Source organism: Larus michahellis, chromosome 2 (assembly GCF_964199755.1).
Source record: "Larus michahellis chromosome 2, bLarMic1.1, whole genome shotgun sequence".
Taxonomy (NCBI): domain Eukaryota; kingdom Metazoa; phylum Chordata; class Aves; order Charadriiformes; family Laridae; genus Larus; species Larus michahellis.
In genome coordinates this window covers 41,232,635-41,245,312 of record NC_133897.1, presented here as the reverse complement: position 1 = coordinate 41,245,312, position 12,678 = coordinate 41,232,635, and the positions used below count along the sequence as shown (strand labels likewise).

The window sequence follows — 12,678 nt, the reverse complement described above, 5'->3', positions numbered from 1 at the left end:
CTACTTTCTTTGGAAATAATAAAGATGGATATATTTTTATCTTTAAGGACTTTCACTCCCCCACACATAGTACTTTCTCTCAAAGAGGAGGAAAAGAAGAAAATCAGACTTTCAATAGAGGTTACAAATGTTAAGAGAAATACAGTACACGACAGTACCATGGTGAGATTCCAGGTACTTTCAAACTAATTGTGAAATCCAGCTTAAACCCTTCTTATAATTTAGGAACTAGTGGCTCTTCCTGATTAAAACAAGCTGTTCAATCAGTAACACTGACTACTCACAAGTCAGCAGGTCACAAAGTTTGCATAAAGGGATTTTTCATATTTTTCAGAATGACTGTAAATTAGCTACCAATCAGGCAGTGCAAACTCACAAACGGTGGTCTGTGTGACTCGTGCCCAGTCTTGGGTGACATGGTCTTAGCAGCTATAGGCACATACTCTAATTCTTTAAATAAAAGCTTAGATCCCATGAAAAGCTTCGCTTCTAAAAAGACAGGACTAGAATAGTCCAGTCTGGCCAATACCAGCAGCAAAACAAATCCGTACATAACCCATACTGTCAACATGCAAAATTCTAATTATGTCCAGGTATCATCTTCATTGCTTTTGATTTGAGCAGACAGGTGAACATTCTTCAAAGAACTGCAGACCGTGAGGGCTATTTCTATATTTACTTGGAACAGAGAGAATGAAAAGCCTGACCCGTGTTCCGAGTGCCGAACAGGCAATCCTAAGAGGCACTTCCAAAAGTGTACATATTTGTTCTCAGAGAAGATACACCAGTAATCATAGATCAGTGTGTAGTAACAGCTTGCTTTATAACAAGGGGTTATATATATGGGGATATATGGTTATATATATATGGGATGTCTGGAGGACCAAGGTACTTCACTTCCAAGAGGAGCATCTCTAAGTGCTTTGGAACAAAATGGACAGCACACCAAATCAGAGAGTGAAGAACGCAAAATAACATATGTTAATAAAGCAGTCCCAAAATGACTATGTTAAAATCTAACTTAAGTTTTTGGAAATGACATGTCGACGGTTTGGGCCTAGAACTGCATTACTGCAGTTAAGCACGCCTGAGATGTAACAGGCTACAAGAGACACGTCCATTATCTGCCCACCCTGACAATAGCCCATCCCTGGGGGGAAGGTAGACTGTGATCTGAAGAGTAGCCCAGCCAAGCACAAATGAAAGGGAAAAAAATGATGATCTATGCTGTATGGACATATCAAAACTTTCCCAATAAGTTAAGAAACCTTGTAAACTAAATATATAGCACTCAGGTATTGTCTGTCTTTCTGCAAGCATGGGCCAAATAGTTCTACTGGAAAGAAAATGATTGTTCCATAAAGAAGCGTTTTAACAAAACAAGAAGTCATGAGATTTGACCAACCTTGAAAGAACAAATCATCCTTGTAATTTCTATTTAAGAACCCAGGAAGGTATTTAAACACAACTGGAAACATCTTAATTATTTTGCTAATAAACCGCCTTATTATATGGAATATTATGATGGATTAAGTAAAGAACATCCCACAAACTCCAAAAACGCACAGGCTGGAATTTAAGACAGCCCACCCTTGATTTGTACATTAAAACACTGGCAGAAAAAGGAATAATCTCTCTCTCAAGTAAATACAGGACATGCAGTACAAACACCACATTGAAAATTCAACCTAACGAACACTACTGTCTTGGAAGGGTGGGTGGAGAGAAAAAAAATTCAGAACGCTGCAGAACAAATCAATCTCACAAAATTTTGCTTAGTTATCATCTACAATGATAAAATTTATCTATGAAATACTGCTCAAAATATCAGTACTTCTCAACACATCTTTTATCATAAAGTTATTAAGGTAGAATTGAATGCCCCAACTGCAATATTATGGCACTGAGAATTGCATGAAAGAACAATTCCAACTAATAAAAATATAAATTCCAATGTTTTAAGCTCCAAAGCAAGGAAGAAAGCCAACCTGCACTTACTGAACTGTGTTTCTAAATATCTGAATGAATTGTAACATTCAGCCTTTACCTCCTTTTGCTTTTTAATGATGACAGAAAATTCCGTGTAGGGGATCCTTGGATTTAATTCACATCCCATTAACGTGGCACCCTCATAATCCTTGATGTAGCCAACATATTTTGCTTTTGGTACTTTAATATCTTTGGAGAAACCCTAAAAAAGAAAAAACCCAAGTTGCCATGACACCATTTTGCTTTTACATTTGTTTTAAATGAAATGGGATGACGATTTATGACCAAATTCACCAGCATGTTAAAACACAGGCAATACAATGGAAAGAGTAACAGATCATGGTTCATTGTGTTACAAACACCTTCTGATGGCAGTCACTTAACACAAGAATAGTTAATTCGATACGTATAGGAAGAGAAGGGAGATAAGGGAGACAAAGAGATGGAGGAAAAGATTTTTACTGTAGTCAAACTGGGTTTGTTTGGTTATTTTTCAAAAAAAAATATATTTTAACATTGATGCATGCCAGTCCTTTAGTCATTAGTGAAGGAAAATTACTGTTCAAGTTTAGGAGGCCTTTGTCCAAAGATAACAGTAATTTTATAGCCAAAAAACCCAGTGTTTCTTGTTGGTTCTTTTATTTCCATATTTCAAGTGAAAAAAAAAAAAAAAAAAAAGATAACAAGTCCTATTAAAAGTTCCAAAGTTACATTACAGCCTTCATACAGTTCAGAAGTTAAGTGAAAAACAAACCCACAAACGTATTAACGAAGACAATAAAAAGCAGTGCAGGACTCCCACTGTTTCATTCTTCTGTTACAGTGGTATCTATGAAACCTCAGTAAAAATAAGGAACCCAACCAGGACTTCTGCTTCACAATTTACAGTCAAAGGCTTGAGAGAGAAGGCTCACATGGAGAACCGCACCTTCAAATCGGGGAAGGGTGATTTCAGAAGTGAAAAGGGACTGTCTGCACAGATCTGACAGCAATATCTCAAGCCCACGTTTTATTCATTTTGAATGCGCAAAGAGCAAATTGTACCAGTTTTGTATTTGGAATCATAGAACAGCTGAGGCTGGAAGGACTAAGGAAATTCATCTAACTCTGTCCTTGCTCAGAGCAGGTCTCATCAGATCTGGTTGCTCAAGGCCACGTTTGCTCTTGAAGACTGCCAAGGACAGAGGTTCCACAGCCTCTCTGGGCAACATTTGCCAGTATCTCACCACCCTTATGGTTAAAAAAAAAATAATTTTTTAAAAAAATCTCCTTATATCTAATTATTATTTTCCATGATCCAACTTGTGTCCATTGCCTCTAGTCCTATTGTTGTACACCTCTGAGAAGAGTCCAATTCTATCTTCACTACGTTATCTTGACCAGATAGTTAACAACTGTTTATCACATCTATTTTACAGATTAGACATCACAATCTTTCCTGAACTTGAACCTCATGCTTCAAATCAGGAGGAGCTGTTGACCACAGGTCAGGTAAGTTCTAGTCTGCTGAAGGTATGTCTGGTCCTTCTTCTGGACCTTCTACCTTCTTCTGGTACTTCTTCTAGAATCAGTGAAGGAAGTGAATGAATGAAGGAGCAACCAACCCATATTCAACTGGTTTTTAGACTTGACAAATTATAGGCTATGCACCTATACCGAGATGATTCCATCAAAGTAAAATGCATTATAAGCCAATATCATTACACAAGATGAAGACAGAGCACATTCTGTAGATATACACATAAAACTGCAGTATACATTTTATCCAACAACTTTATCAAGTCTAGTTGTTTAGTTCATCCCTGCTAGATGTTAACTTCTTGCACCAAGTAATTTCTTACATCAACTTACTTGTTTTTTGAAGTAGCCGATAGCATATTCATCTGCATATGTGAGAAAGTTGAGAATGTTGTGTTTGATATGATACTCCTTCAGATGGTTCATTAGGTGAGTCCCATAACCCTGTGTGAGACATACAAGGAAAAAGCCATTACAAAGCCTCTGGGGACTGCATGTACTAGAAACTGTGGACCAAGGGTTATTACAGACTGTTTTTCAAAATGCAGTCTTTGATCTAGATCCCATTTTAAAGATTTTCTCATAACAAACTTGGTGAGGTGTACTCAAGACCAAACTTTTTTCAGCCTTTTAAGGGTATCTTTGTGACCCATCAGGGAACACAAAATATCACAGCTTAGACTGTTATAATCATTTAGGTTGGAAAAGACCTTTAAGATCATCAAGTCCAACTGTTAACCTAACACTGCCACGACCACCACCAAACCACATCCCTCAGCACATCTACACGTTTTCTAAATATCTCCAGGGATGGAGACTCAACCACTTCTTCCCTGAGCAGCCTGTTCCAATGCTTGATGACCCTTTTGCTGAAGAAATTTTTCCTAATATCCAATCTAACCTCCCCTGTCGCAATTTGAGGCCATTTCCTTGAGGCTTCTAGCGTCTGATTGACTTTTAATCTAAAGGAGACCAACACCTAGACTTTCTCTAGGGGTAATGCATAGCTCTAAAGAGGTACGTTGTCCTGGAAGTTGTAATTCAAGGTGCACCCATTATTTTCTTCCTTTTAAGTTAGATATTAACTAGTAATAGTCACATATTTCCCCAATAATAAAACTACATATATTGTAATAATAGGGCATCCTTTCTTAGCCATATCACTTCAAAACTGCAAAGCAGTAGCAATGCCAAAATGACTCCATCTAGAGGAACCCATTCTGAGATGAGATCTCTGTTTTACTGCACTCTGTGCACCTGGAGCAGAAACAGCCTCTGCCTCGAGGGATTTATAATCTGAACTTATCATAGGGCATAAAAGGGAATAGTGAAAGTTATTACCATAATAAGCATCAGAAAACTACTGAGTCCCCAATCAAATAAACAGCTACGCCTTCTGACTGCACACAGGAATAATTTCCATTTTCATTCAACCCCAAAGTAAACAAAAGGTACCATTTATTCACAGTTCCAAGTAAGCTTCCCCTTCTGCTGTGAAATGAAGAAATATAAAACAGACAGGAAAGCCAATAATAATGTGTTGCTCCTGCATATTTTCCAGTTTTAACAGCATGCAGAATAACTGGACGCTTACAGAAATAGACAGGGAATGGTTTTGGGTACTCTGTTCTTGGAAACTGGGGGAATTTCTAGTTATATACATAAGTCAGAAAAATAAATTAGAAAATAGATAGTTCTGATTTAATTCACAATTTAATAGGCTCAAACACGGAAATAGCCAGACGAAAGCAAGTTAGGTTATTGCCAAAGCTCGATACAAAAAATTTTGTAGTGGCACGTTTTCTTTAAAAAACTACCTCTCTAGGTATAAAATTTTGTGCGTTAGTCCTTTCTTTCCAGCTAATGAATGTTTGAAGCACCTCATATTCAGACCTCATATTTGAAATTAAGGCCTCATATGTAAAAAATAAGTACTTCTGAATTTGAGGAAGCTCTTAAAGCCGTATGTTCACTTGTTAAAGTGGCACACATCATGCACGGCATCAAATACAAAGGGGTTTGACCACTGACAACATGTTAAGGGGCGCTGCATTTCTTAGAACTCAGAAGTGCTCAAGATAATGAAGATACTTTCTAATTGCAAGTTTGAGTTCTCAAATTCTTTGAAGAGGATGAAAATCCTGAACCAAAAATTTGAATGAAAAATGTATTCCTTAAATGCAAGCTAGCAGTACGTCAGCTAGCCAAGCTCCTCGCTTCCCTTCTCATCAGCAGGGTGAAGGGAACAGGGTATGAGGGACTGACATTTTACTTACACCTGAAACATTGCAATTCATTCCAGTAATTCTAAAGCATCTCATCTCTGAGAAAAAATGTCAACTTTGTGTCTCGAAGAAATTCCAGCAATGATGATGGCGATTACCACAAACATTTTCTGCTGACCTATTATTTTTATAACCTTCAATGGATTTATTAATTTTCACGAACACTTGCCAAAGCCTAACAATCCTAAAAGGAAACTAAGCCATATACAGTAAAATTTTAACTAATTTTGTAACATGGTATCAAACTATCTCAAAAACAATCCAACTTCTAAATATGACATATAAAGGAAAACAGTACCCATATTTCTTACTCTACCTGCAAATTGAATTAAAATAGGAATTTATCTTTCCCAAGAGCAGGCAGTTCGCACACGTGTGAACATTTAGTTTTTCCTCAGTTATCTGCTGGTGGGGGTTACCTTAGTCAGATAGAAATGTGGGAAGGCAAATTTTCAGAAATAGTCAAGTAATACAGCGAGGCACCCAGAGGGTAACAGAAGAAACTGTGCGTTATGTGTGCATATGCATCCTAGGAGGCACTCTGCGAGGTCAGATTTGTTTGCTCTGTTATATTCTGAAAGGTTACTCCTAGCGAATCACAACATACACTTTTGGCAGCCTAATTCATATAGGGCAGTCGGTTGGTTTAGTAAAATGAAAACACCTTTTATGAATTAGTCAAGCTTAGAATAGACGTGACTTAAGCAAATTCCGTTATCGTTCGCATTTGCTAAAACACTTTGGATACTTTTATGACAGGCCACCGCAAAGTGCAGGGGAATGCTCCCCTCGAACACCAGAGCTGACTAAAATCAAATGTAACCCAAGTCCTAACAGCCGTCGCAGGCTGTCATTCCCACCGTCTTACCCTTCCACAGCCAGAGCTCTTCCCTTCAAAACAGGGCACACAATTTCTGCACAGTCAACTGCTACAAACTCCGAATTAACCCTCATCTCAGCTCTAACAGTTTCAACTGAAAAACGAAGCTACAGCACCATCTAAAGGCAAAATCCTGAATCAAATGGTCATAGTTTGATCCACCTGTAATCCCCAGGAAAGCAGGAGGAACCTCCTGTATTCATAGGGCTCTATATTCTTTCAATACAGCCACTAATTCTCAACACTCGGAGAACATCTTGTGAGATTAACTCAAAAAAAGGATGTATAGAATAGACCACGTGCTTATTTTGAGACGCAAAACTATACCTCATTTTTTTGATGTATCTCACTCTGATTGAAGTCACGTAACGCCACAAAGTGATTGAACGCAAATTACTGTCACGCACAAGCAATACTGATTTCAGTCACCCATGAGGCGGTACGCTACACAGAGAGGCAACTGCTGACGACAGAGGAGTCAATAGTCCAAGAAGGGGGAACTACTGGCCACTATTGTTATGTCGAGAATTTTTTTTTTTTATTTCATTAGTTACAAGTAATCTTACTATTATGCTGATGATTCCAAATCTGCACGTTTCTTTAGGTTTTGTGTATTATATTCAGAATCACTGTATTTTTCAAATTCTATTTCTGTTTGGCAACTCAGCAATATATTCAACGTGACTAATAAAATTAGGAACATACCCAGTAGTGAATGGGACTCAAATACATTTAATAAACTCTAGCAGAGAATTATTTTTACCTTGACTTGCTCATTAGAAGTCACAGCACAGAAAACAATCTCCGTAAATCCTTGGGAGGGGAACATCCGGAAACAGATACCACCAATAACACGACCATCTTTTATTAATGCAAGGGTCTTGTGTTTCCTGAGTAGACAAAAATGTCACTTCAATTCATGTACATAGTACATAAAGTGCCATTACTTTCCTTTTTTCAGAAACTTGATTCACTTCTTTCCATGATGCTAATGCAATTGTATATGCCTCTGTTAAGTTAGCTGCTTGTATCTACAGAAGAGTTGCTATTTTAACATTATGCTTTGAATTTACCATAAATTCATCGTTCACTCAGCAAGGTCCTGGCCTTGCCAAGTACTCCTAGACACTAGGGTAATGCCCAATAAATAAGAGTCGTATTGCTTTCATTGACTCTATTGCTGACAATTATGCCATTGCACAGTTCTCAGGGTGATTTTACCCTGACTAAGTTAGAAATTAATGGAGTTACAGGACAGCAAGTCCTTTCTAAGGGATTCCTGTTTCCCTGCATGCACCCTCTATAGCTGAGCTATCAGTTTCAAATGCAGCCGATGAAGCAAGAAATGATATTCTGTATTTCTAATTATCCACTCCTAATGGAATCAAGACCAGAATAAATACCCATTTCTGTTGCACTTACATTGACTGCCAGGAAAGATATAATGAGAAGCAATCTGAACTCTTGTGTCAAGGATTAAGAATTTTAGTGTAATCCCCAAGGTCTGCAAAGATTCGCACTGCACCTGCTCCCTAGATTACTCAACACATGGTATCATATAAATTGTATAAACACCACCTCAAATTTACAGAATACATCTTGGGGGAGGGGGAGGTTGGTGCCAAAAGTGAGCTCCTTCCAAAAAAGGGTAGTCTGAAGAGTAGTTATATTTTATGTGCCATCATGGAAGGAGATTTTATACATTTTATATAGTCTTATTTTTCTCGTACTTATTTTGGTGCTTTTATTTGCAGAATGACAACAGCAATGTAGAAGCTTGAGCTTTTCATTTTGTTTACTCGTGTTTGAGTTGTTTAAGCAACAAGATTCAGTAATTCAGTGATTCACAGCAGATGCTGAGGTTCTCTGAGCTGTCCAGGCGACACACTTCGCTTCCTTTGGGTCAACCGTTTGCCACAGGCACATAAAGGAGGGAACTTTCCTCCTGTAGCAATACCCATACCTCTTTCTCAAGCACAGCCTGCTCTCTAGATGGATATCTATACTAAAAGGCACTTAAATCACCAGCAGTTCCTCTCAGCCTACTAGAAGAGTCTTTCCCAATAAGGGAGGACCTAAAGAAATATGGGAGAAGGCCATGACTCAACACCACTACTTCACAATCTTGCTTTGATGTTTGGTTCTGAGGGAACCTGTATTCTTCAACCAGTGGCCTCTGCTTGCAATCACAGCGCTGCTAAGGCTCCTAAACTCAGACAGAATCCTGGTGCTGCCTCTCTCTCCCAATGAAGCGTTTTTTGCGCCACGTAGAGATGTAAAAGACTGGTGCTGGCCCTCGTGAGAACAGTGCTGTTTCCCCTCTGGAGAACACAGAAGGCCCCAAGATCAGACTTCTGGGCAGGATACTGAAGTCCTGCCCAACAGTTCCCAGCACTGGGCTCTTTGTGCTTCACACAGACCCAGCAGCAGCGGTGTTTGCTGGCACCGAGAGTGTATTGCCGAGGGAAAGCCAGTGAGCCTAAAAGCAGAGAAAACGGTTCCAGAAATGTTTTCGCAATGGCTGCAGCTGCAATACCGAGCACAAAGACAGAAGCTGGTATCTGAGTCCGTAAGAGAGCCACAGAAACGATCAGAGGGATGGAGCACCTCTCCTATGAGGAAAGGCTGAGAGAACTGGGGTTGTTCAGCCTGGAGAAGAGAGGGCTCCAGGGAGAGCTTGCAGCCTTTCAGGACTTAAAGAGAGCTTATAAGAAAGATGGGGATAAACGTTTTAGCAGGGCCTGTTGCGATAGGACAAGGGGTAATGGTTTTAAACTAAAAGAGGGCAGATTTAGACTAGACGTAAGGAAGAATTTTTTTTCAATGAGAGTGGTGAGACACTGGAACAGGTTGCCCAGAGAGGTGGTAGATGCCCCATCTCTGGAAACATTCAAAGTCAGGTTGGATCGGGCTCTGAGCAACTTGATCTAGTTGAAGGTGTCCCTGCTCGTTGCAGGGGGACTGGACTAGACGGCCTTTTAAAGGTCCCTTCCAACCCAAACTATTCTATCACTGGTGGTGGAGGAAGGTTCTTCCACAAACCAAGCTGGGCAGTTGGCTGCGGTCAGCTCAGTCAGAGCTCCTCAAGGTCTCCATTGACATGCAATGAGCCCACAGGCATGCTCCACTGTGATGTGCTGCAGTCAGTATGGTGGGCCCCTAGGCTATTCTTGGGCATGGATCATTCAGAGGCAGAAATTTGGGAGGGACATCTTGGTCAAGAAGAAGCAGGCTCTGCAGGAAAACATAATGGTAGAAAAGTGGACACTTCTGAGGAGAACCTCCCTTCGTGCTTTAGCAGCTAAGGCACAATTCAGTCAGGACACTAGGGTAGTGGAGGACCACATGCAACCTGTGGATGCTGCTATAGCCAATGTGTCTCTTTTCAAGTGCCTGCAGCGTAGAGTTGCACCCAAAGCAAGACAGGAAACTCGCACTGATAAACAGAAAAACGATGTGTTTGGGTGAGGAGTGATTTGTTCCACGCTGACTGAAATGCTGCTGCTCTTTATAAATCCCACAAGTTCTTCTGATTGAAAAACTTCAGCCTCTGCTGCTATTTCATTCACAGTCTCCGCACATGGAGCAGCCTGCAAGTTAGTGTGGGCCTGGAAACCACTAATAAGCACCATAATAACTTTCGACTTTCAGTTCTAACATCCGAAAGTACAAGACAGTTTGGTGCCTTCCCTGCAGGCCCGCTTCCCGCAACTAAAGCCACTTGTCATTAATACCGCCACCAAGACAGAATTTGGGTACAATCCAATTAGACCAGCCAGAAGCTATGGGGGCTTTAAAAGATGGGAAAAGGGTAGCACGGGCAGAGCTGCCCTCCACGCCACCACAGCTGGCCCCTTCCTACACCACTGCCTGCAACTAGCACCAGGGTCTCTCGGTCTCACCCACCAAAACCCTCTCCAGCGGCACTCACGGATCAAAGACCAAGCGTGTGATGTACTCCTTTGGCATCCGAGGCAGCTGATGGGAGAACACGTTCTGCAAACCAACCAGCCACATCATGATCTTCTTGTTGGGCTTCTGGTTCAGGGAGTTGCCGACCACATGGAATTCGATCACCCCCCTGCGCTCCTCCAGCCTTGCCGCCTCGTCCCGGGCCGAGTGCGCCGAGAGGAAGTTGGTCTGTACCGCACAAGAGAGGAACAAAATCACATTTTGGAGATTTCACATCCTCAGACGTAACAGCCTTAAGGAACAAACAAACGAAACCCCCTCTTTTTTCCAAGCCATCTTTTTACAAAAACAGCGCTGACAACGTTGATCTTTTTTTAGCAGAAGTGACGCTGTCAAATAAGCTGGATATAATTCTACACTACAGCGTGCAAAGGCTTATTCAAACTTTTTTTTGGTAAAGATTAGGTAACAACAGCAATGGTTATGACTCAACAAGTTCCAAAATCTCTCACGGGACAGCACTCATCCAGTAGAAGCCTATGCCACTAAGTCTTCATATTTTCTTTAGTTGAGCCAGCTTGGACAAAAGTAACCTACTACGTACGCTAGTAGTACTATATGTACTACAAATCACATATTTTAATGGTGGTGCAGGCAAAGTCATATTGTTTTCATTTTAGTATTGCTTTCCACTATCTATGCCACCATTGTAAGAGCCTAAAAAGAACATTTTAATTCCTACTGATTTTGCTGTTATGTGTCTAGCAATTGCATACATACATTTCAATGAAGATGAAATTAATACAGACAATTTATTTAACTTTTTTTTTTTTTCAAGATGATTTTACAATGCCAAAACAACTCTGCATGCACATACTGTTTACTTTTTAGAGCAAAGTTTGGCTGCTGGGTTTCTAGTCGCTGCCAGCCCCAACAGCCAGGCTGGCACAGCATTTGTAATACGCAGAGCCATCAGTCACAGTATATAGTTTGAGTAAGAAATGTACGTGATTCCAAATCTTCAGCAAGCTAAACCTTGGCAAACAAGAGCTGCTGGCAAAACATAGCCTGGCGAAGGGAACAGAAGGAGGAAAAGCCAGCCAAAAAAAAAAAAAAAAAGTGCAATTCTGTACATGGCACCATTCTGCAATTCTGTTTGTTTTCCTCTTCCAGCAGGAAAAAAGAGCAACTGTGGAAAACAGAGCAAATAACTGTTTAGATCAGCCCTTCTGCACTAAACAGAGGTTTTAACTTTGGATCTTTCATTCTGCTGCAATATTTGAACCCCATTTACCTTGTCTTATGAGCTACATCTATAATTAACAATAAAAAGCATACTCTGGAACTGTTCTGTAACAAAAGTACCTTGCAAAATAACCTGGGATCTACTTTTTTTATTACCAGTAGTTTCCAAGTCTCTTTGCAAACAGTACAAAACACATTAAAAAACTGCAGAACTACTCTTCATGTTAATGATGCATCTCATCTGTGGTTTTTTTACTTACCTAATCATACTCTTTGAAAGTCTCTACTTTTCTTACTGACAGCATGGTAAGTTTTGTGGACTCAGCTTATCCTAGTCTATCCATGTGGAACATTTATTGAAAACAGACCAGGCCCCTATATTTCTCACCTCTGGCCCAAGCATTGCTGCAGGATCTGTAATTGTTGACATTACTTCATTGATTAACTCAATAGGAATATCTCCTACAACCCTTGGTCTTTTTGAATCCTCCAGAGAATAGGGTTCATTATTTTTTCTCTTTTCCCCTATAAAACAAAACCAGGACAAATTAGAACAACCAAACTGTCACAGACTAGCACTGTGAAGTCTAGCACTGCTGCTACATTCTTTAATTTGTATGCCAAGTTTGGGGATTTATTTTTTTTTAATCCCTAGGGAAAGAGAGAAAGGAATGCAATCTGAACAATACTTATCATTGCTGCAATTTTGTCTTTGTGCTGGAATATTAGCATGAAGCAGGACGAATATACCTCTCCTTCTCCTATACCTCTGCAAATTCACAGTGAAACTATTTGCTTTTCTTTCTGCTTCAGCATCCTCTGCAGTGAACCTCTGGGCTGCTGTCTTGG

General features: G+C 40.0%; 1 protein-coding gene across 6 annotated transcripts in view; it reads right to left on the bottom strand.

The window, feature by feature from the left end:
- Positions 1-12,678, bottom strand: part of KAT2B (lysine acetyltransferase 2B) — a 45,446-nt gene that overhangs the window by 7,409 nt on the left and 25,359 nt on the right. For all 6 annotated transcript variants that reach the window (XR_012585522.1, XM_074575009.1, XM_074575008.1 and 3 more), the window contains exons 9-13: positions 12,218-12,354; positions 10,604-10,812; positions 7,436-7,562; positions 3,841-3,951; positions 2,048-2,191 (exon numbers count right to left, since the gene is read on the bottom strand). Coding sequence is in view for 5 of the 6 variants with exons in the window: in XM_074575009.1 (XP_074431110.1) it covers positions 2,048-2,191; positions 3,841-3,951; positions 7,436-7,562; positions 10,604-10,812; positions 12,218-12,354 (728 nt within the window). In the remaining variant the exon portion in view is untranslated. The remainder of the gene's footprint in view (positions 1-2,047; positions 2,192-3,840; positions 3,952-7,435; positions 7,563-10,603; positions 10,813-12,217; positions 12,355-12,678) is intronic.